The sequence below is a fragment of the Botrytis fragariae genome (genome assembly GCF_013461495.1).
Source record: "Botrytis fragariae strain BVB16 chromosome Unknown tig00000163, whole genome shotgun sequence".
NCBI classification, from domain to species: domain Eukaryota; kingdom Fungi; phylum Ascomycota; class Leotiomycetes; order Helotiales; family Sclerotiniaceae; genus Botrytis; species Botrytis fragariae.
This window is the reverse complement of record NW_023500999.1, coordinates 1099535-1123870: the sequence shown is the minus strand read 5'-3', so window position 1 is coordinate 1123870 and position 24336 is coordinate 1099535. Positions and strand designations below refer to the sequence as shown.

Below are 24336 nucleotides of genomic sequence, written 5' to 3'. Positions count from 1 at the left end.
TCATCACTAAAGTCAGTTATTTCATATCAAGTGCATACACAGGATGCATCATGATATATTTTGGTCATGTAAGTCATTTATCGCTATTCACACAAGAGACGTCTATAAAATATAATGCCACCTGAAAATGCTGCACTTCTTGTGCCAAACGCTATTGCCGCCAGTCTGTACTTGAAACTCATGGGAAAGTGATCATCGTAAGTAATCGAAATCGATATCCAAAGATCAGGAATTTGCACACAGAGGCCATTTGCCTTTCCACCGATGTTATTGTCTCCAAACAATCTCATCCTGTACTCCATTCGCATTGTTGGCCGCAATGTTGTTTGCGACCGAATATTCCGTCATCCAAAAATTGTCGGGTTCTTCTACATTTATGGGCAAAAAAGTGTTGTTCTCGTCGAATGGTATTTGCAGATTGTTCTTGATCTCGGTTGGATATCCTGTCATGGGGAGACCTTGGTTTGAAGAGGTCAATGGTAGAAATTCGCTGGAGCTTGGTTTCATGAATTCCTCAAGTCCAAAAGTTCCAACATCGTTGCTTGCGAGCATCTGCATCTGTGACATGTCGAGATAAGATGACGTCGTACTTAATCTGTATTTATCAATTTCTCCACCAAATTCTGATGCATCAAGATCAGATCCGTATTGGTTGTTCTGATTGTTCATCAATGCAGGCCTGGAAGGATCCGAAACACCCATAAAATCCTCGATTTCTGATTGTTCTCCAGAGGTTGATGTAGTCGTTAATGCTGGATGATCGATACTAGAAAAGTCGAATCCATTGAATGATGCCGCTTGGCTGTAAGAAGAGGCTGCGAAATTGTCATCGTTGAAATTTAATCCCGGGTAATTACTCCAGTCGACAGAAGCGGGACCGATTCCGGCGGAGAATATCGGTTGTTCGAAATCTTGGATTGCCCCACCATATCCATCGAATTGATATATGTTATTGTAATCGGGGGTCGATATGTTCGTTATATCCAAAGGTGGTAATTGACCATTTATTTGGTGAAAATTTGTTGTTGGGCTAACGAGTGGCGATGCATGCTCGGACTTGACCATTCGCTGCTCTTGTTGAGCACTCACTATGGAGTCTTTGATTTGAGATTCACTGTGTAAGGTATCGATAGCGTTCGTGTGTGGTAAATTATCAACAGACCTATTGGCCAGACTCGATGACGATTGTCCATGGATTGAGTGTGCTCGGGGCACGGTATATGGCAGACCACATTTGTGAGCCATGTTGTTATTCTTGTGTACGGGCTTGTGGTGACCATTTGTAAATATTGTCAGATTGTTTTCCGATTGAGTGGTCTGCGCACGAGGTCGTCTTGGTTTGGATACTGGTATAGACATCGAAGGAGTTTCATCGGAGTCGGACTCAGGTACTGGAGGGAGATGATCATTTTTCAAAGCGCAAGTGCATCGGGCTCCATGGCTGCAACAACAGGTATCTGCTTTAATCATGTCAGAAACTGGGATTGTTGTGCCAGGAGTTTGTCGTAAAAGCTCACCCTGTGTGTCTCCATTTTCCGGACAGGATCCTTTCGAATGTGCCTTTTCTGAACCGCATTCACAGCGAACATGTGCTGCTCTGGATTTGCGCATTGTTCGACAATGAGTACATTGTGAGACAGGACGACCCTAAACAAGTATGGTTAGCAAGATCGGCACAACAAAACACAATTAGTATACCTTTTTATTGATGTGTTGCAGAGGTCTGTCTGAATGATGACAATTGCTAACACGATGACCTCTGACGCAAGCATCACAAGCCCACTTTTCCCCGTCAATGATCATCTTGAAGAGAGATGAATCGAGCGTGAGATATATATTTTAGGTAAGAGTAAGGATAAAGTTGGACGACCGTCAACAAGTCGTCACTGATAACAAGATGGGAAGTAACCACCCTCAAGATGATAGATGAGATCTTTAAGAAATTGTATGCAATTCAATTGAATTGCTGAGTCGATAGTAGATCGAGTCGAAGTAAATAAAAGTTAAGAGAGCAATGTGTGAAATTGTTCTGATGTATAATAAAAGTAAAATGCCGCTGCCGTGGTATATGGGTATATGCCCTTTGACTCCAAATTTGAATATTTGATCCAACGCCGGTAAGATGCGATATCCGAGAATAGAAAATTGAAGGAAGATTGAGGGGAGATTTGTTATTTTTTTGAGATTTTTTTTTACAATGGCAGAGCCTTGCACCGTCTGGCGCCGGCTTAGAACAGCGGGACACCGAGGCCGGTTTGGCTTTACCAAATTATATGGTTATGTTCCTTTGTTTGGAGGACAAGTTGAAATGTGAATAGATTGATAGAAAACTGGGCGATGAAAATGAATTATATGAGGAATACGGTGACCCTTAACCCACAGTATTAAGATTTGAGTGTTTGTGATTGAAACGAACCAAAGACGCAGTTCGTTCAGTTCGTTGGTTTATGGTGTGGCCAGTGTGTACCGTGTAGAAAGGGTAATGAGGGTAATGAGGATTGCGTGGGTGAGAAGTGGGCTGGGTCTGATCGCTTGTGCTTGTACGAAGGAGCTGGTTGGTGTTTATTGTTCTTGCAAGGGGGGTTGGTGGGAGTGAAGAGAGAGGGAGAAGTGAGTGGTGCGAGTGAAAGGGAGTGGTGGTGGGAGTGAATGAGTGGGTGGAAGAAATGCTGGGTAGCCAGGTAGTAAGGGTTTATGAAGTATTTCATGGTCTAATTATCCCACTATTTTCTCCAAAGTAGTAATTGTTGGCTTAGTCTCATCGAAGCGAAACACTTCAATTTCATTCATCGAGTTCATTATTCGGTCATTATTCGTTCACTATTATTTTACTACTCATACTCCTGTCTTTTCATTGATCTTGAGTCGAGTCGAGTCGAGTCAAGTCAAGCCAAGTCAAGCCAAATCAAGTCAAGCCAAATCAAGTCACATCAAGTCACATCAAGTCACATCAAGTCACATCAAGCAGGTTTGGGGACTGTGCCGGTATAGGCTTTGCACCCTTTGCCAGCGAGATAAAGGATGGATGATGACCACCTGCCTCTGATCATCAATAGTTTTGTAATATAGGCTGGAAAGAATTCTTCTTCTCTTTATTCCCCTGCTTTATTAGCTGCCACTGCTACAATGCCACACCACCTAGTACCTACTCCGTACAATGTGTACTTGACTACCCGTATCCGACTACTCACATGCAGATACCTCACAATCTACAATCTGCAACCTACAACCTACAACAATTCAATATATGAAAGACCCAGTATTTACTCGGCGACAAATTTTGATTTGCATGCACGAAGCTTCAGCCATCAGTTTCTGGGTGGTGGCTCTCTTCCTCTTCCTTTGATTTGAAATTTGAACAGTCAATCTTAAAGACTATAGAGTAGGACTTGACTTCATTATCTGTCTCCCGGTCCAAAGTTTAAACCGTCAAATTATTCTGTAACCTAATGGTGGCATGGCGGCTTGGAGAACTCCATATACGGACAGGTCAAGATTAGGGTTAAGAGAAATCATATCAAATCAGAGTAGAAAGATTATCGGAATCCACAATCCATCCACAAAAACATACATTTAGCCAGCATAGTTTACTTCCCCGGAAACGGTTTTGACTTCATTGAAACATATTTCTCTTGTCAGCTAATCAAAGTAAGCATTCACACATGCAGATAAGCAAATAGAGGATGGATGTTTTTATTTTGCAACAACCGATTCAACCACCGATCTGTTTGCCCGATTACTGGCTCACCACATGAACGAATTGAAAAGTCTCGTCTAATTTGGTCAATGAAGGAGTTCTATCAAGTTATTCATTTCCAGCCAACTTCAAACATCCTTCAATGAGAATCCATCGAGAACACATCGAGAACACATCGAGAATTCATCGGCCCACTATCACCCTCGAATCGCTCTCTTTTCACGTCTTGCCATGAGAACATACATTCGAATACAATAAATGCCTTTATGGTTACTGTACACTTTCTTCAAGGAAGATATGCAAGCCATTCACACATCCCACCACACCTACAGATCCCCATGAATCAGCATTGACAACAACGACTCAGCCCCAAAACTGATACCCACCCCGTATAATTACCGTTTTTCTGACGGACCCGGAATATCAGTAACCCAAGATAGTCGACGTTACACCAACTTCCATGTATCATATTTGATATGGCTTGACATGATGTGCACGCAAACAATGGTGACGAAGAACATTCGGAATTTCTACGGGACGGGAATGATATCCTCCTGTCTTACCTCATGGCTCACGCACGCACCACGGTTGAACGGAGGACACAATCTATAATAATAGCACATACACAATCGATGTTCATCTCCCGAAATATTTGTCTAGCTATTTGACGATCTTATCACTAGTTCTACGGCAGTCGTTAGTCGAGACCGAGCCCTTGAAATTTACAATTTCCCCAACTCGAGACTAAAGAACCCTCAATAAGATCATGGTATGACAAACAGGCCTTCGTTCACATTAGCGCTGTAGTGCAATGCATAGTCGATGAGTCCACCAGAATGCTGGGATTTTAACGCTGAAGTTATAGGATACTCGAAAACTCGGTGCAACATACGAATTTAGAGTTGCCACGTTCGAAGACAGCTGCATGAAATTATTCGCAAGAGATGAGCTCGCCTGGCTCCTTGTACATATCAAATGAACTTCAACCCCACGAGGGGAATCAGAGGAACGATCAAATCTGATGTGCGTGCTGCGCCCTCTTCGTCATAATATGACTGATATCAACCATCATTCAATTGGTGGTACAATATTCGGATGCCACGATGCTCTATGGTGATGAAAACCAAATCTTAAGTGCAATATGATCATCTGCTCACCTGCACTTCTTCCACTTTGAACAATCACATGGACCGATTCTTCTTGTTTGTTTACTTTGAAATGACAAAATGCTGTAGGTACAGAATTGCTGCGGGGATCAATTGAGCTTCTTATATTATGCATTACATGTCGTATCTTTGCAGTCTTGCATTGATAGAATTGACTGTCCCACAAGCGAATTGAAATTAAGGGATGGACCCGAGAACGAAACTTTAGTAGGTACTCAGCTCCAATGCTTTCCTCAATACCTACCTACAATCCAGATTTCCACATTTTACATTCTACCCGGATATTCAAATTAAACCACAAGATCAGAACAATCAAAACATCCTCTCTCGCGCGAGTCTCGCGCTACCCGCTCTCAATTCAATTTCATCCACAGTCCTCAATCCTTCTCCCATATGCAATGTTTACATTGCCTACAGAACCAACTAATGCAGATGCAACCTGCTTGTAAGCTTCAAAATCACAACCCCACGCATCAAAGGTCCTCGAACTCGAGACCTTAAACTTAATCTGTATTCTCCTCCGGCCTCCGCGAACAAGATGCACGCAAACAGGGCAAGCAAACAGGTTCTCACCGCCAGAGATACTCGACAAAATGAATGACATGCGAAGTAAATTGAACCAATAGAATAAATACCTCATTTGTGTCACGTGGACTGCATGTGCAATCCATCCTTCCTCGTGGACTTGCGGCAAGCAGGTCGAGCATTTCCGATTACGAGCAAGCGAGAAAACCCTGGATTTTCAGAGGTGCGGTGCATTATCCAATCATATCTGTATACTGTAAAAAGCGGAAGGAGATGTAAGGGTCCTAGATTTGCACTACTAGGTCGAAGAAATTAGACCGCGGCAGCAAACTCAAATCAAAATTATCAAATGAAAGATTACCCATGTGTTGCCAAGTAAACCAAGAGCCGTCTGGATCTTGATGGACAATAGTAAATTAGTCGGTGGTTTCATGAATGAGATCGAATTGTTCAATTGCCGTCGCTATTGATGTTTATAGGAGATAAGCTTTTTTGGCAGGTAGGTAGGTATGTGCATTGACGTCCGTGGATGGTAGGGTGATGATGAATCAGTTCCGGATTCCGAGGGGCGCACGAGGTGGGAGGGGAGGACGGGGAAGTATGGATGTGCTGGATGTGATTATTTTTGGATGTATATTTAGGAAGTCTCCATACCTAGTAAGTAGAAAGTGACACAATCGTCACTGACTCGAGATAATGATACCCGTCTTACTCTCTTTCTATCATTTTCTTGTCGTGGGCCTAGCAAGAATCATTTGAGATTTCACATACTGGGCGATTAGACACCTGCTCGGAGATATCGAACGTGTGATCTGATCTTACAATGCGCATCGACTGTGGCGTGTGTGGATATTCAATTCATCCATCTCCTGCATCAAATGATCTCGAGTCTGAGCGCAACCGCAGCCTACGAATTCGCTTCCAAAAATCCGGGACGGAGATACCCATTGCGATCTTCGTCAATGGTTTTTATAGTTGGAGAAACGGGATTATCCATATCTGCAATAAGAATACGCACGACCGAGATGATTCATTTGGATAGTGGGAATGCTTAGTGCTTTGCATTGACCTGTACAATAGGTAATCTTGAGGTAATCAGGCGAGAAAAGCGAAAAACCCCCTTTCCATGCGAGCCATGTAACCGAATACTACCTACCTAGGTATACTTCATATGTTTTATACACGAGACGTTCGAATGGGTAGCAGAAATGCAGAGGTGGATAGATCAATGCGCCCCCACAGTATCTACAGTATCGCGGAATACTCACGTCGTACGGAATTTGTACGATGTGACTTGGAGTCCGGTTCCGGTAGATTTGTTGGAAAGGGTGGAAAATATCACACGATGTGTAGTTCATCATTTGTGCCTCACTCCAAGATGGATTATTGTTACAGGTATTAGTTTTGATTGTTGTTATTAGTACTATGTAGTGAGGTATCATAAAGCATATTCCTCAAGTGAACCACCCTTATTTCATCATTTTATCCTTTCCTTTCCTTCACTCTCCTTCGTTCCGGCCAGCACTCCCATTATGCATGTCAATGTTGTCGTTCCGCTGGAAGTTTCCTAGCACTTGATTTCTTCATATCGTGTCCTGCGACCGCTCCTCTACGGACCAAGATCTGAGAGAAAGATGAATTTAAGAAGTCTTCTTGGCGCTACCGGGTGCAGCAGTAACAGGTCTTCCTTGACTGCGTTGATAGACGGTGTATGCGACGAAAGTTGCGCCGAGAGCGGCGATAATAACTATGTTGCCTATACGAGGACAAGATTTAGCTTGTGTAATGATCATTTCCATTTTATCCTTCCCATTTCCTATTCTACCATTTGAATGAAAAAAAGTATACGTACTCAAGAGGAACTTCACCAATCCCTCAAACGTCTGCGCAATACCCGCGAGACCAGAAGCGACTGCAGCGAATAATGCATTGATGAGGCCAAGAATCGTGCTGAGGATTGATTGGAGGAAGGCGATGATGGAGCTGAAGGTTGCGATAATAGTGTTGAAGATGGAGGAGACGAGATTTGTGAGGGAATCAACGAGGGAAGGCATGGTTGCTTTGGTGTATGCTGGTGATTCGAGTTAAATTTGGTTGGACTATGTCGTTCTGTTCGATTTGTTTTATGATTGGATCACGATGAAACTGTATTGTAGATAGATAAAATATATCATGAACTCGAGCCAGAATCAAATAGATGTGGCGGTGAAATCTATCAATTTATACCTGCTACCTCTTCAATACAGCATCCATCACTCTCACTTCTGTGGCGTCACTTATCAAAGATGACCTCATTGTTGTGAGTAAACAACCAGACAAAATCATAGCAAGGAGCAACTGTTCCTATTTATTGCAAGCATCTGCGTCATATCAAAAACCTGTTTACAGCCCTATCACCGTCAACCGTTTACATCCAATTTCCGCATTCCTTACCACGCCATTCGTCCATCCTGTCTCGCCTGCCACAATTAGGAGCATCTTACCGTCTATCGAGGAAAACATGGCATTTCCAAACCCCATCTTTCGCAAACAAGAAAGTGAATGTCTAAGTCCCAGTAATGAAATAAAAAGTCGATATTGTATGATCAGGAAAGAATGATCCTCACAGGGTTGGTCGCCATGCTCGTCATTGTTGCTAGGGTTTTGTGGGGGCGGGCGCTAACGGACGACAAGGCTTGGCGTCTGAGGATGGAAGATTTTTGGTTTCCGACAAAGCAAAGGCAATTGAGGTAAAAGACTGAGTGAGATCTTTTGCCGATAAGGTTATCTTCTCCACGGGTATCTCGGCACGGGACTGTAGTATCAAGAGGGCCGAAGTGTTTATTGCAGCAATTTTGTATTCGGTCGAAGTATTTTGAGAAGTTTTTCAAGAAACTGGACCCCAATCCTTCACACAAATTCTTCCTCCCAAAATGGCACCATCTCAACCCCTACCCAAAAATTGGCCCTCTCAGATTCCATATCTGACAACCCCCACATACTGTACAACAATGACCCCCTCACATCTGAAAACTCTCCGCACGCCGACCGCAGACTCGCTTCCCATTCCCACTTCTCACACTAAAGGCCCCTCATCCCTCGTCAAAATTACGCCCATCAATGACCCATCTCATCCCGCCAATGGACAGAGCGGATTATTCGCTACGAGAGACTTGAAACCTGGAAGTTTCATTCTGCAGTACATCGGTGAAGTGCATGCACCGAGTTCTTTGGCGGACGAAAAGATTAAGAAGTTGGTAGAATGGCATGAGAAGAGTGATTATGATTTGAGTTTGGATCGAGAGGGAGGTATTGGGGTTGATGCACAAGGAAAGGGGAATGAAGCGAGGTTTATTAATGATTTCAGGGGGGTGACTATCGGTGGGGAGAGGGCAAGGGTTAATGCTGAGTTTAAAGAGATTTGGGATAGTGGGAGGGGAGAGAGAGGTATGGGAGTTTGGGTACTAGGGGAGAAGGCCGGTGGAGGGAAGGGGAAAGGTGTGGGGAAGTGGAAGGGGATTAAGAAAGGAGAGGAGATTTTGGTTAGTTATGGGAGAGGGTTTTGGGGAGCGAGGAAGGGAGAGGAAGAGTGGACGGAAGCTGAGGATGAGAAATCTGGAGGTAATCTAAAGGCTTGAGATGGAGTGATTCGTTGCATATTAAACAGTGCAAGACAAGTTGGACGATTCTGTTGACGGAAATTTCGAAGTCATCGAAGCCGAGGCCATCACCAGAATATCAAGAACGAACAAACGGAGAAAATTCAACCACAAGACCGGACGCACCCAGCCATCCTCACATTGCTCAGCAGAGAAGTTGAAAATTTTGGATGATGTTTGCTCATGCTTGATAAGTACAACTAGGATGGGAATCATACTTCACCGGCAATGATGAACCCTTTATCAGAAGTTACAAAATCATGGGATGGCACCATCAGTCGAAGGGCTCGCTTGTAGCTATGTTAAAAGGAGCTAGCAGAAGACAGACAACAAGTTTAGATTCGAGTAAAGGTTCAGACACATTTGATGACCTGCCCAAAATGTTACAGTTATCCTATGAAGTTCATCGTAGAAATCGGAATCTCAAGATTGGAAAACTATGGCACAGAATTACGTGCTTTGTATCTAGGGTTTCAATTAGCATAACAACCAATAACAGAGCGTGCTTTTACCTTCTTCTGAAATCCGATTTATGATAGAAAATGTCGAGAATGCCTCGAGAATTGCATGAACATGTGGGTCCGTTTCCTTCACCGCTTCAAGAAATGGCTTTTCGAGTTAAAGCACGAATACATAAAGAAAGCTTCATGCCAACATATTAACTTTTTTCTCAAGCTTTAAACACTTCTTGTTATAATTCTTGAAAATTGAAAGCTACATATCTTCAATCCTATATTACGTATCTAGGTAAGAAGTTATGACGGTAGGTAATGGCTCACGATGGGTCTCGTCAAATGCTTGCCCCACGTTTAAGATACTCCGTAAGCATGCTGTTAAAGTCGCGATTCCGATTGGCCAGGGCATTTATCGCGTCGCACAATATCAACGGCCTTCACATTGTGCGATACATTTCCAATAACCATATCGATACTGACTCAATTATCTCAACTTGTATTAACAGCAAAGCTGCATACTTCAATACAGATTCAATCGAATACATAAAATCGACCAAAAACATTGAAACTTTACAGGTATCGGAGCTCGTACAACTTTCCATCAATTGCATAAGCACCCCCGCTTCACAATCGCCCAAATCATCTTGGACTATCGACTAAGACGTCTGGCAGATCAAGACCAGACTTCATTTCTCTTCTATATTATCAGGAGTCTTCCTCCACTTCATAACACCTTTAAAAACGCCGTGTCCCTCCGAGGCCACAGCTAGGTGTTCATTGAAGTAATCGGAAGATATCCTTCTTGCCACCCTCATCCACACATGAGCAATCTTCTCTGGAAATATTATCTCGAAGATGACGTCGATAGATTTCGACGCATATTGGCAAATGTCGCCAATCCACCGCATACATTGAAAGGACATGGTGGAGGAACGGCATTCTCCGGTAGCTTTGGGAATAAAATAGGAAGTTTGAGCGGGATTGGAACATCACCCAAGACTTTCGGCAAGAGTCGCAAGGCTTCTGGTCCTGCTGGAAACATAAATGGGATTAAAGGGCAGGGAAATGCGATCAGTCGAGCGGAGTTAAATAGCAGAGATCATGCAGGCTTAACAGTTCTGCACCGAGCTGCGTCTTCGACAGCTGTGAATGCAATAGAATTCGCCACCGCCCTCATCGACCATCCTTCTATCGACCTCTATACACAAGATACAGAAAGTGGATGGACAGCATTGCATAGGGCTTTATATTTCGGTAACGTCACAATTGCTCGAGCAATCATTGAAAGGGACGCAAAGGACCGCGCTGCTGGAAACACAGGAGCCAAGCCGGACTCGTCAGTCATCAAGGTTAAAGATCGGGAGGGGAACACCCCTTTTGATGTCTACAATGCGACCATCGCACCACGATCAATTCGGGAATACATTAGAGAGCAAAGATTGCGTCGCCACGAAAGAGATGACGACTCCAACGACGGTGATTCTGAGTTGCTCAAGATTGATGTGTCGGAACCTGAAAGTATTGATGGGGATGAGCTTTTTGCTTTTGGTAGCAACAAAAACTTTTCATTGGGATTTGGTGATCAGGATGATCGTCAGTATCCGGAAAGGATAACACTAAAGCGTCCTGATCGATTACTCTTTCAATTTTATGAAAACTACCTAGACTCTGTTCGTCATGATAATCCTGCAGCGGGCCACGAAAACTTTCCTACCACTGTATCGGAGCTTCCCTCCATGATACAAAACAGACCTATCATCATACAAGATGTTGTTCTTTCCAAGTTGAGTAGTGCTGTTTTGACTACAGATCCAGAATCAAACCTTTACATGTGTGGCTTTGGTCCTGGGGGTAGATTAGGGATGGGAGATGAAACCACTCGCTTTAATTATGTGCCAGTGAACCAGGGTAGTTTAGCAGGAAAGAAAGTCTCAACCGTTGCTCTCGGTCAGAACCATACCCTTGCTGTATCATCTGAAGGAGAGATTTTCAGTTGGGGCACAAACACTTGGGGCCAATTGGGTTACAATCTACCTCGCCCTGCACTAAAGGATGAAGAACCCTTTTGCACTACTCCGCGCCAGATTTTTGGACCTCTGAAAAGAGAAACCATTGTCGGTATAGCTGCATCTGCTATTCATTCAGTGGCTCATACATCTAGCTCACTGTTCTGTTGGGGAAAGAATGAAGGACAACTAGGCCTCATGGATTCTGATTCTCGATCCTTGGAGGCTCAACCAGTACCCCGTAGAGTTGCGGCATCCCTATTCAAGTCACCGATCGTTAAAGTTTCAGCTATCAATAGTGCAACAATATGCCTTCTGGAAAACCACACAGTCTGTATTTTCACGAATTATGGTTATAACATGGTCAAATTCCCGTTACATGAAAGCTTCACAAACTACTATCTTCAAAACACTTCATTCACAACCCGATATGACAACGAGTCGAACAATATCACCAACATTGAGTCTGGTGGAGACACAATTGCGGCCATTTCTGGTAGAGGAGATTTATACACCTTGAATGTAAGGAAGGTTGATACGAAGGTTGCGGCAGCTTCAACAACCAACCCCTCAAAGATCAAGGAAGCTCTATCACAACCGCAGCGAGTCTGGTCACTCCGCAAGGGTAACTGGGATGGAATCAAATCTGTTGGTGTTGCCGAAAATGGATCCGTCATAGTTTGCACTCAGGCTGGTGCCGTGTGGCGACGTGTCAAAAGAGCTAAGAACAAGGATTCTTTCACTGGGAATAGTGATTATGATCGCAAGGATTTCAAATTTCAGCGGGTTCCTGGACTTACCAAAGTAGTTGCTGTCAGAAGTAATCCTTTTGGTGTGTTTGCGGCGATCCGTAAGGATTGTGACGTGACTAGGACCCAAGTGAGAATTGAAGATGAGACATTGTTGGAAGATCTTGAACCATTGTCAAGCATAAAAGATCTCGTGGCTTCAGAGTATCCAGCAGAACAGCATGCAAAATGGAAGGATCGCTTCGACAATTTGGCATCCGAATATGGTTCTGTTATGGCAGCAGTCATTACGTCTCCGGACCTTGAGGGGGACGTCGAACGCTTGTTAATGGGTCAGAATTTTGATAGCGGCTATGATATTGAGGTCTGTACCAGCACATCTGACATCGCAGTACCTGTCCATGGCTTCTTGGTTGCAGGTAGATCTTCTGTCCTAAGATCACTTCTAGCCGAGTTCCGTCACAGTGGAACCGCTTCGCTCCCCGATCGTTCTAAATCAGAACCTGATATTCTCAACATTCAGAAAGGTGCAAGTGGTAGGATGAAGATCACTTTCAATGGCCTGGATTTTATCACTCTCGTCAACATTGTTATCTTTCTTTACCAGGATGAAGTTGCTGATGTTTGGAACTTTGCAAATTACTACCCACACTTGGCTTTCAGGTATAGAAAGGTTAGGGGTCAACTCATGGAACTTGGTTCCTATTTGAATATGGAATATTTGAATGGGCCTGGGCTTCATAGACGGCCCTCAGATTCAATAAACACTGACATGGACAATGCAATTAAAGACGAAAAATTCTTTGATGGTTGTGATGCTCTTGTTGAGTTGGATGGAGGAGAAATTCCTATTCACAGTGCGCTTGCATGCCAACGATGTCCTTTCTTTGATGGTCTATTCAATGGTCGGTCTGGGGGTCAATGGCTTGCTGGTAGACGTGCGGAAAATACGGGTCCGATCAGGATCGATTTGAAGCATATTGCACCAGAAACCTTCGAGGTCGTATTACGCTATCTATATGTTGATATAGGGCCTGAGCTTTTCGACCACATAGTCTCCACAGACATTGATGAGTTCTCAGAACTTATCTTGGATGTCATGAGTATTGCAAACGAGTTGATGATCGATAGATTATCCCAAATTTGTCAGCACGTTCTGGGCCGCTTCGGTATGTTCTTTCCGCACCTCACGCCTCACAGATTCTTTTACAAGTAATACTAACATCCTCAAAGTTACTACCCGCAATGTGTGCAATATTGTCAATGCTATAGCACCTTGCTCAATAATCGAGCTTAAACATGCTGGCCTTGAGTATATGTGTTTGCAGCTGGAATCAATGCTTGAAAACCAGTAAGTCTATTCTCAGAATTCTGATGAGCTGGAATATATCAGTATTTGGTTACGTACATTACTAACTTTAAGTAGCCTACTTGATGATCTTGACGAGGAGCTTGTTCTTGAATTGGATGAAGTCGTACGCGATAATCAATTACATTGTCTGCCATTTGCAAAAAGTGGCCGAGCTGATCTAGACTTACACGAGAAGTATCCGGAATTAGCAGAGGATATAGATGAGGAAAGGCGTCGCAGGCTTGGAGATATGATGTTTCGTGCTCATCTTAAAGATGAGGATAGTCGATTATCTTCGTCCTTTAAGATGCGTATGGGGAGTATTGATGATAATTTGTCCTCTCCCAGTAATGAGAAAGCCAGGAGAAGATCCAGGGTGGCGAAGAACGAGCCATTTAGCCCAAGTATACGCCCCAAGGATGTGGCGGCCGACTTTATGTTTGATATGGATGACGACGAACTGCCTGGAAGTCCACCTGACTTGAACTTGACTATTGATTTGACTTCTGCTTCTCCTGGTGGTCCGGCTACTCCAAGGTTTCCTACATCCAGCTCAACACCCAAGATTGTAGAGTCAGGGTCTCCTACGGACCTACCAAGTTCTGTTGGTTTGGGAATCAAATACGCTCCTGACACACCTCAATCAGCAACTAAAACATGGTCTTCCCCCAATCTTTCACTAAAGCTCGATATGAAAGAAATCATGGCCCAGGCATCAACAAGTCGTACTTCCAATTTATCCTTGAGCCTCTCTGCCCAAAAAGCCAAGGATGAAGAAGCAACTGCTAAGTCGGCAACCCCAAGACTCTCACAGAAGGAACGCAAGAAACAACAGGCAGCATTTCAACAAGCTGTACAGACTCCCGTGAGTAAAGGCAAGGAAAAAGCATCGTCCCCTTGGCAAGTTGCGGGTGTCGGTTCGAGAACAAATCTTAAGGAGATCCTTGATAAAGAGAATAAATCTTCGCCAGTGTCTCTAGCGCCCTTGTCAACGATTTCACCAGCGATTTCACCAGCAAATACTCCCTCGACTACACGCCGAGTTGCATCTCCAGATACTAGATTCGCCGGGCAAAAAAGGAATGATAGCAGTAGTGTCACAAAAGCACAAATACCATCACCCGGTCCATCAAAACAAACAATACCATCATCTAGATCTACTCCGCTCATCCCTCATTCTAAATCATATAAAGCGCCAGCATCCAAGGCAGAGCCCTCTCTGCAATTATCAATGGCCGATATCATTGGAATGCAACAGAGAGAACAAGAAGTAATCAAAGAAGCAGTGGCAAAGAGAAGTCTTCAGGAAATCCAAGAGGAGCAGAAATTTCAGGAGTGGTGGGATCAGGAAAGTAAGAGAGCAATTGAAGAAGAAGCACAGAGGATGAAGGCTTTCAGCAGTGGGGTTGGGCGAGGTGGTGCAAAGAGTGGTAGCGGGAGAGGAAAGGGTGGGACGAGAGGTAGAGGAGGTAGGGGGAGAGGTGGTGGAGGTGGTGGGGGCGGTGGAGAATCTGTGAGGGGTGGGAGTGGAGGAGAACCCGTTAAAGGTGGAGGCGGTGGAAGCGGAAGCGGAAGACGGGGAAGGGGGAGACCACAGGAGAAAACTAACACTGCGAAATAATCTGGTACTCTTCGTTTCGTTGTATTTTAATAAAATTTTGCGCACGAGAACTTAGGCATGGGCTCAAGACAAGCTTCATAGCACAGCAGGCATAGAATTAGCTACGTACATACACATTTGTACTTGGATCATGAACGAAATGAGAAGTCCATTACATTAGATAAATATTCATATCAACATGAAAGTTTGAAATAAAGAACAGAAATAGAAAATAGAGACTTATATTCACTTCAAGCTCTTGCTATTTATTTTATGTATATCTAAAATTATTCCTATTGTGTTGGGTATGTGAAATGAATACATTGATTGCTTTCGCTAAAGTATTTGCTATGAAAAATTTCTATCTCTTAATGGAGGGATAGGATGAGAAGAAGTGGAAGGGCGGATAGCGGTGTGAGGTTTGATTTGCTGATGAAATGGGAATTTGTAGGTTATTAACCAGGGGAAATCTATGTATTGATATGAGGGGAAACCTGCATCTGAAGTTGAAACTCAGAAGAAGGCTTATTAGGTGGTAGGAGAGTATTTATGGCTTAGGATCTTTCTTTTGAGAGGGTTTGGGTTTCTTGAATTGTGAGGAGAGAATATAAAAAAGGAAGGAATCGAGTCATTATGAGGATTGAAGACCCATGAGGAACCCAATTTGAGGGTTTTAAAGTCTGGAGTTACGGTATTGGGGATGAAATCGTGGATAGGAAGGGGATAGAGAATGGGAGGTTTGGTTTTGGGTTTTATATGTTGAGTGGGGGCAGAGATGGGGCTGTTTGAATTATGAGACCATTTGGTACTTGGTGGATATACCATGTGTGTGTACTTAGTAGCTAGGGGGGGCAGAAGGAGAGGGCGAAAGAATGTTACGCACTTTGGAGGGTACGATGAATGATTGGATCGCGGATTAATTCGTAGTCTTTGATAATTATGCAATTTATATACACTTTGGGTATCTCAAAATGTAGACAGACGCTGGGCTGAGCATTGACATGAGGGCCATCATCCCTCATCGCTAGAAAGACATGATATATAACTCCCCCACTCTCCCCTTCCTCCCCCCATCTACTCCACCCCATCCCCTTTCCAAAATGTCCTCCTCCCCCTCTCCCTCACTACCCCAAACAAATCACACTCCTCCACCATCTCCAACAATTCCTCCACAAATCCCGCCTTATTCTCCTCCTCCCTATACCTCAACATCGCACCATATCTCTCCTCAAGCGCTTCTTCCAACTCTCGCTCGTATTCTGCGCCTTCTGCTCTCGCTTGCATACGTTTCTGTGCGATGACTTGTTTCCAAATCTTGATGATGTTGAGCGGGATATACGTGGTCATTTCTTTGTCTGATATGTCTTCCCAGTATTTCTCGAATCCCTGGGTGAGGGATAGGGTGGGTGGGTTGGAGGAAGTAGGTAGTGGGTGGTTTAGGGAAGCGAGGAGTTGTGGTCGTGAGAATGAGAATGAGGGAGCAGTGCTCTGAGAGGGTACCTGGGGTAATTCGTTTCCCCAGATCCATTCACTAGGGCGTTGAGGTGGTGGGAGGGTGTTGGTATTGGTACTGGTATCTAGTGTTGCTGCTTTCTTTCTTCTCTCAGATGGTTTTGGCCAACGCCATTTTCGAATGGGTGCTGGTGCTGGTAGAGCAGTCGATTCAATGTTGTCAGATTGATGTTGTTGGGCTATCGTGCCCGAGTTGATTATGCTCCCTGGTGAATGTTTGTTTCTGCCGGGGCTGGAGATCGAGAGGTGTTCGATCTCGGTGGTTATGTTAGACATTGAGGGTGATTTTATGCTTGTGCCAATGTTGTAAATTGCGGATTGGGAAATGTGTGTATCGGTGCTGGATATTGAGAGTAGGTGGATGTTTGCGTCGACATTGATGATTGACAGTGGGTAAATATTTGTGTAAAGCCGAAGGTATTCGAATATATGTATTGATCTCAAGAATTGAAAGACGTCAAATGTTGGTATATTTATCAAATATTAAAAATTATAGTATTATATCGTGTGTGTCCCCTCAACTAATGGTAAGTATCCGATGCCCAAATCTATCATACAGAATGAATAAAAAGATGAAGATGAAAAAGTAATCCGAGACAAAATTTACATATCTATCATGACGAAATATCCATCCAAAAAATTATTGTGCGGCCGTTAGCCTTCAAATCCAAAGTTTTATTCTTAGTCCCCGAGTCAGTCGATCGAGGCCATCCGGTTTTGCAACCAAACCTCTTTTGAACTTGAGTGGCTTCACCCCACCTACCCCAGATTCTCAAAATTGGGGCATGGGCCTCGCTGAGTTTGTTTTAGACCAATGATATGGGGCGCAAGTGATAGATTTACTGCTTCGAGTAGGTAGGTTTGGATGTTGTCTAGCTCCTTTCTAGCACCGTTGGCCTCTCGCTTATCGCCCACCCACCAATATACCATGTCATCCCGGTAGGAATAATGTCGATCGAGAGAGACGAGCGGATCCGTGAATGAAACATCACTCAAGAATAAACTTCAATCTGTCCTGTCGGAAACCCTGGTAGTGGGAAGCTAACAGGTGGGCCGAACTTAGTCCACTGGGCAAGTCATCGGGTATTTTGGGTTTCCGAACGGAAACTATGTACCGCTATGGTGACTGGAATGTATTCTATGAGTGAGTACTGTTTTGTTATTTTATCATAGCATCATTTTGAAGATGAACTGACTATTGGCCACTAAAGCATGTTACCAAATGAGCTCACTTCCCATAAATTGTACTGCTTTCAATCTCCAGTAGGGAATTCTCCGGGGTGTTTTTAGAAAACCCAAGCATCACATCGATAAAATTGCGACTAATAGAAACAAAGAGCAATGAATGAGCACTTGAGTGACTTTGAAATTTATATATTAACCAAGCCGACTATTTTATGAATCACTTGACTACAGCCATTTCATTTCCAAATGCACAACTAAAGAGACCGAAACGTAAGACCTAGACCCTGATCTCCGTCTCCAAGTATGTTTCAATTTAACACCCCCTAGCAAGTCGTAGCGTCACCCAATCCCAAGCTAACAGCAGCAAGCAAAAACTCCATGTAACCAGCTCCAATCTCTTGCAAATTGTAGTTATGCTGAGCTTGGGTGGGGTAAAATGGACAACTAGATGCCGAGTTTCCAAATCCAAATTCAATAGTATAACCATGGATAAGATTCTTGGTCGTATCAGCAAAATGTCTGGAGTAAGAATAATCATCACTAGCGCCGCTAGTTGGATATAATGCCGCAGCTGGGATAACAGAGTATGTGCGTCCAGCAGCGGCACTCATACCTGCACCGATCTTTGTAGCAGCAGCTTTGTTCGCGGTAGCTTCGGCTGTAGGTGAGTATTCACCGTAGCCGGAACCAGAACCAGGAGTATCAGATACGATTCCGCGGACTGAGTTATAGGCCGTGTTGAGGAAATTCATGGTGGGGTAGGAGGCTTGGTTTGTGTCACTTCCCCAGGAGTAGAGAACGTCACCGGTGTAAGAGTGAAGATCGATGAACCAGCGAACTTTGGAGTAGGTGTCCATTACCCATTTGATGCTTTTGGTTTCTGGTTCTGAGAAAGCGGCGGTACCTATAGAGTGAGACTGGTTAGAGTTGGCTTGAACCAGGAATAGAGAAGTGTAAGTACATACCATGAAACACTTCAGAAGAAGGACTGGAAGATGCAACATCACTTCGAACGCTTGAAGCCCACTTGGTCAAATCCCATACAAAGTCAAAGTTACGGTTCAAATCCACACCAGCAGAAGTACCAGTTCCCGATGCTGGGTTTCGGTTCTTACGCCAGCAGCTGTTGGTGGACTGATCATAAGCAACACCATCAGGGTTACTAAGCGGAATAAACACAATTCCTGTCGATAAGGCAGTCTTCACCTGAGCATTGGTATAAGACTTTGAACCGAATTTCAAACCGAGACCATTCTTGTTTGCATACAAGAGATCACTAATAAAGAACAACAAGCCATCAGAAGAACCTCGCTCTCTTGCGTGAATCGCTGCATTCAAATACACGCGAATTGCATCATCACATGTTCCATTACCTCCAACTTTAGCGCCAGTAATGGAAGCACCATTATATGTTTTGTATGGGGTGGTGAAAGTGGTGATACCGTATACAGTCGCAAGAGCTTTGAGTCCACTTGAGATCTCGTTGACGTTCAAGAGTGTGGTAAAAGTGGTGGTTTGAGATCCCACACCTCGTGGTGCAATAGTACCAGCGCTGTAGCGATCACCAGTTCCGATTGGTACGCCGTTACTAGTTTGACGACGAACGACTCTTGGTTTTCCTTCCCGTTCTTCTGGGAGAAGACATCCCTGAGAAAAAATGGGAGCGAGAGCCGCGATGTAATACAATGATGTGAGCTTCATGGTGGCAGTTGAGGAGTAAGAAACTGATCAAAAAACTCCACGTAGACCATGATGCTCAAGTATATATATATGTATCAATATTGTGGCTTTTCCATTCACTGTTTCTCCTCAACTCTGCCTTGTAGCTTCCCCTCGGTCGCAAATAGGTATGTGAAAGGAGTTCTTCAAGATTGTGAACCACTTGGCAAGCTTGGCCATCTTGGCTGTATATATACAAACCTCTACCTTCTCTTTCGAGAAGCTCATCTAGTACCTGAAAATTCTATTCTTAAAACGAAAAACAACATTTAGGAAGGTTGAGAATGAATGACACATCAGCTTCAGATAACAAAAACCACTTGAGTATCTGCAATCCAAATGCCGCGATACCAAGCCCGGCATTCAGGAAGCTGGAACCTTCAGCGGCTGATCACGAGTGAAAGAAAATGGCAGCATATCTGTAAGTTGAAGTTAGGCGTACCAAGCCCGGTGTACAGGAAGCTGAGAGCATGATAACGTTGGGACCTGCCACATTAGGTTGGTGCGCCAAGATGAATACCTGGGCAAAAATGAAGTTCGAGATGCAAATTCCAAAGATTCAAGGAACATCAGTCTATCCACCATAAAAGGCATACAAACGTGGCTCCCTTTATTATCACCGATACATATCGGTCTCCAAAATGGAAGTTCAATCCAAAGGTTGTTTTTGTTTTTGTCAATCTACTCGCGCTTTACATCGGGGATCGGAGTCGCGACTTAATTGACCAATTAGAAAGCAACGTAAATTTGAGCACTCATAAACCGGCGAATTACGACACTCTGCGCGACTCTATGATTTATCCGCTATGACTCAGTACAATTTATCAAGGGGCAGTGTAATGTAATATCAATAACAGTTCGTTGTATAGAACGATTATCTATGCGCTATTAGCTTTGGGATTTTTGAAACCACCCAGTACACTCCTTTCTCTTGACACGCTGATCACAGCCTCAAGTTTTGGATGAGCATTCTGATATCATGCATACCCTAAAGCAAATGCAGAAACCAAAAAGAGAAAGACTAAAAACATATATCTATTCGTTATTTGCTAGTCGTCTCTATCGCTTTTTGGTATACGCTATTGTACTAATACAAGTACTCAGTCTAATGACTTCTGCATAATCGCGCTGATGTTAATGCAGTAAAACTCCAGTAGCCCATTCTATCCATTCCAGACATTGAATATCATTTAATCCCTCTAAAGCCCATGTATAAGAACCACTTCTAGGTCTCCTTAGCATTCTTAGCCTCCTCTTGAGTTTCCCGCGCCGAGTAAAATCTCTCCGGTCCCGGACGCGAATGAGCCCCTACAGCCGAAAGACTTGGACACACATGATTAACACCGTCCAGTCCATCCAAGTTCATCGTCGTCCTCAGCTTTCCCGGAATCTCTTTGCCCCTGCCACCCATCTGAGGTGTATCTAGCATGTCCAATCCTCCTTGTCCTTCAGTTTCGCTTACTCCATCCGCTAGACTATACGCAGGGGAACTTTCGGGCCCAACACCATTCTCCCCCGCACTCAAATGCATGTTCTCCTTCCCCTTTCCTTCGTCCTCTGTAATCCTCACTGTTACATAATCCTCTACTTCGTCATCGTACTTGCGCTCATATCCTTCTGGAACCACGCTCCTGACACTACCAACCAGTGATTCTGTACTGGCATTAGCATCTCTCCCCATTTTACCATTGCGCGCATTTCTCTCCCGAACACCATCTTTCATAACCCCATCTACCCCCTCCCCACCCATGCGCATGGAAAAGGGGAAAGCTATACCTTGTGCTGTAGGTCTTCTCATTTCCTCCCCATTACTAGTGTATCTCACCACTCCCTCTTCATTGTCAACTCCAATAATCGGTTGGCTTATTGTTATTCCTGTTACATCTTTTTTTCCTCCAACTTCATTGACTTCTTCCGCAGGAGCTCTTGACGTCAAAGTCGAGTTTGGAATTGGTTCTTCAACCTGATTACTAGCACGTTTCTTCGTAGGGAAAAGAGGATCATCGACAGTCCTCATTGACTGTTGCATATCAGAATAGGTGGTCAAAAATTCTCCATCAATTTCCCCGCCCGATTTTCTTTTCATATCAGCTTTCTCATCCGGTATATCAGCGATCCCGCTCCTATCCACCTTCATCTCAGTAGATCCCGCTCTAGTCTCTGTCGGCGGTTTGATAGGCGGATCTACCTCATGGGCTCCTAAGATGGGCTCTATATAAGCCCTACCGGCCTCATGAGCAAGGGTATCATTCGTCTCTCTACTGTGTATGTCCCTGGCCCCCGCCCCTTGTTCTGCACTCGCAGTCGTAGTCTCGACATTTTTACCCGCTTTTTCTGCTTCAATTCCGCGATCTATGGTAAGTTCATCATGTTTACTACCCCATCCACTCCATTTTGATAATCCCCAACTCTTCTTTTGCTTGCCCCCACTTTCCCTGTCTATTTCGACACCAACCATTCTACGCCCGGCTAATGCACTAGGAGGAGGCATTTCTGGTACTTGTTGTAGATCTAGAAATTTTTCATATCCTTTTGCAATTTCCTTTGCCCTATTCTTTTGTATCTTTCGCTTATCCTTGGCGTATTTCGTATCGAATTTTGTTTTTACAGCCATCCATTTCTTGACTGGCCCAGGTTTGACGACACCGACATCATTGGGTGAGATATTACAAGCGGGAAGTTTATCGGCTGGGTCAAGGGGAAATATGTTGCCATGACGGTCGACACGTTGACGGATCATATGATCTATGAAGGGAGGGAGGGGATCGCCTGCCTTGCCTATTGTTCCTATGGATCCTGATATTCCCTCGGTAGATCCAGGTGTTTCCTAGTTTTTGTCAGTCCAGCTAATTCAAATGTGAAAGAATTGATATAGGAAAAGTACCTTTTGAGCATCCTCGCCCGAGTCTGAAGACTTTGAGATGACCGAAATGTCATCATCATCTAGTATCTCAATCCCTGTTTGCTGAGCTTTGGCTAGAGCCCAAGCTCCAAACTGTGCTATTGATCGATACATATGTTTAGCTGGTCGTGTAAAGCTCAATGTTGGTGGAACGTGGCATAAATCATCCCAAACTTGTAATTGTACATCCGTTGGTGCCCACTTGTCCCATGCCTCTAGACGAGACTTTGAATCACAATACGCATCCCCGGGTGTATACCGAACTGGATTGGCAGCTTTGTGTGCAATGTAAATTTGTTCATCCCGTAGCATCTCGCCACCGCCTGTGAGAACGAGAAGTGGTGGAAGACCACCAAGTGAAGTTTGAAGAACCGGAGACACCAGAGGATGTGATAATAGCTGGTTTGTGGTATACATTTGAATTTGGTCTTTTATCACAACTAGCTTTCCATCAATCATGACTGAAAGATCATATCCAGGTCTGGGAATTGGACTTTCCAATGGCCCTTCATCTTTGTTAGATGAAGGTTCAGTAGCAGCAGCAACATTATTATGCGTCTCTGGTGATGGGATAGCATCAGAAGTGAATCCCCGAACTGCATCCTTTTCCGCTTGTTTAGATGTAGCCTTGCGTTCTTTCTTTGAAGTATTGTTAGAAACCCCTCTTTTTATATCCGCCAAATCATCTGCGTTTGGAGGTGGCCAGGCTGGAGATGGTCGGTGGTGAAATCCATGCGGTGGGATATAATCCAGAGGGTTATCTGCAGCAACGCTCGGAAAAGAATGAGTCAAATCGACCCATGGTGAAATAAGAATAGCACCCGCAGGTAAAGGTAAACCATTATCACGCAGAATGACAAGCATACTCAATACCATACCACCACCTGCTGAATCCCCTGCAAAGATAATACTGGATGGTTGCAAATCATCAAGAAGACTGAGATACACTGCTAAGCAATCGTTAAGACCACATGGAAATGGGAATTGAGGTGCCAAACGATATCTAGGTGCTACGACCACGGCCTTCAACTTCCTGGCATGTCTTTGCATCTGATATCTATGTTCATCCGTACTTCCGAAAAAGTAAGCGCCTCCATGGACATACAGCATGACCCTCTTGGGATCTTCTCCCTTCTGATTCCTTTCGTCAAGATCTGCCTTCATCTCGATCGTTTCCGACTTGAGTTCACTCCCTGGTCGCCTCCATTTCCACCATTGATGTCCCCCTACGATCCCAATCCCTCCCTGTTTCTCCAATTGAATCGACAAATACTTTTCTGCTTCGTGTATATGCTTCTCTGCAATGGTTGTTTCCCTCACGCTAATGTAAGGAGGGTGAGGTACCCATTGCGAGGTGAAGGCTTGAATATCTTCGACTGTATGTTGAGATGCATAAAGCAGAAATTTGCGGATTAAGTGAAGACCTTCGTCATAGGAGATATGTGCAGTAGGTTTTTGCTTTTTAGTTGACCGATCTCCGAGATACTGCGAAATGATTTCTTAGAGAGTTAAATAAATGTACAGGAGGGGGAAACTTACGTGAGCAACAAATGTTTGGAATACAACAGGAGCAACTGCCGTCCCGACTGAAAGTGTACTAAGCCCCATAGTTGCTGGACTTTGCGAGGTTGAGATTCGGTATTGTTGTTTGTGATATAGTCTCGAATCAAATTAAGTGGTATTTCTTTCGCAAGTCCTCGTATCTTCGATCCCTTTGAACCAAATTGCAGATCAGGTTTCCAACTCCTCACTCTCAACCACACAGAATCTTCTTCCACAAACGAATGAGCGTCCTAATTAGCTGTGTATGTATGTTGAAGAACAAAAAGAA

General features: G+C 44.0%; 8 protein-coding genes across 8 annotated transcripts; 3 read left to right on the top strand and 5 right to left on the bottom strand.

Annotated features, from left to right (window-relative positions):
- Positions 1-267: 267 nt before the first annotated feature.
- Positions 268-1803, bottom strand: Bfra_009926 (putative copper fist dna binding domain protein; the record flags this gene model as incomplete). Its single annotated transcript, XM_037340262.1, has 2 exons — positions 268-1647; positions 1699-1803. 2 exons carry the CDS (start codon positions 1801-1803, stop codon positions 268-270), a joined length of 1485 nt encoding a protein of 494 aa, XP_037189485.1.
- A 5225-nt stretch (positions 1804-7028) lies between these two features.
- Positions 7029-7442, bottom strand: Bfra_009925 (uncharacterized protein; the record flags this gene model as incomplete). Its single annotated transcript, XM_037340261.1, has 2 exons — positions 7029-7144; positions 7241-7442. The coding sequence occupies 2 exons, from the start codon at positions 7440-7442 to the stop codon at positions 7029-7031; spliced, it is 318 nt and encodes a 105-aa protein (XP_037189484.1).
- Positions 7443-8300: 858 nt separating this feature from the next.
- Bfra_009924 (putative set domain-containing protein) lies at positions 8301-9005 on the top strand (the record flags this gene model as incomplete). Its single annotated transcript, XM_037340260.1, has 1 exon — positions 8301-9005. One exon carries the CDS (start codon positions 8301-8303, stop codon positions 9003-9005), a length of 705 nt encoding a protein of 234 aa, XP_037189483.1.
- Positions 9006-10302: 1297 nt separating this feature from the next.
- On the top strand, positions 10303-15208 carry Bfra_009923 (putative btb poz domain-containing protein; the record flags this gene model as incomplete). Its single annotated transcript, XM_037340259.1, has 3 exons — positions 10303-13405; positions 13470-13587; positions 13663-15208. 3 exons carry the CDS (start codon positions 10303-10305, stop codon positions 15206-15208), a joined length of 4767 nt encoding a protein of 1588 aa, XP_037189482.1.
- Positions 15209-16261: 1053 nt separating this feature from the next.
- On the bottom strand, positions 16262-16975 carry Bfra_009922 (uncharacterized protein; the record flags this gene model as incomplete). The annotated part of the gene is made up of 1 exon (XM_037340258.1): positions 16262-16975. The coding sequence occupies one exon, from the start codon at positions 16973-16975 to the stop codon at positions 16262-16264; it is 714 nt and encodes a 237-aa protein (XP_037189481.1).
- Positions 16976-18207: 1232 nt separating this feature from the next.
- Positions 18208-19585, bottom strand: Bfra_009921 (putative peptidase m14 protein; the record flags this gene model as incomplete). Its single annotated transcript, XM_037340257.1, has 2 exons — positions 18208-18788; positions 18850-19585. 2 exons carry the CDS (start codon positions 19583-19585, stop codon positions 18208-18210), a joined length of 1317 nt encoding a protein of 438 aa, XP_037189480.1.
- A 425-nt stretch (positions 19586-20010) lies between these two features.
- Positions 20011-20413, top strand: Bfra_009920 (uncharacterized protein; the record flags this gene model as incomplete). The annotated part of the gene is made up of 2 exons (XM_037340256.1): positions 20011-20024; positions 20194-20413. The coding sequence occupies 2 exons, from the start codon at positions 20011-20013 to the stop codon at positions 20411-20413; spliced, it is 234 nt and encodes a 77-aa protein (XP_037189479.1).
- A 415-nt stretch (positions 20414-20828) lies between these two features.
- Positions 20829-24113, bottom strand: Bfra_009919 (putative lipase esterase protein; the record flags this gene model as incomplete). Its single annotated transcript, XM_037340255.1, has 3 exons — positions 20829-22430; positions 22488-23990; positions 24045-24113. 3 exons carry the CDS (start codon positions 24111-24113, stop codon positions 20829-20831), a joined length of 3174 nt encoding a protein of 1057 aa, XP_037189478.1.
- Positions 24114-24336: the final 223 nt, after the last annotated feature.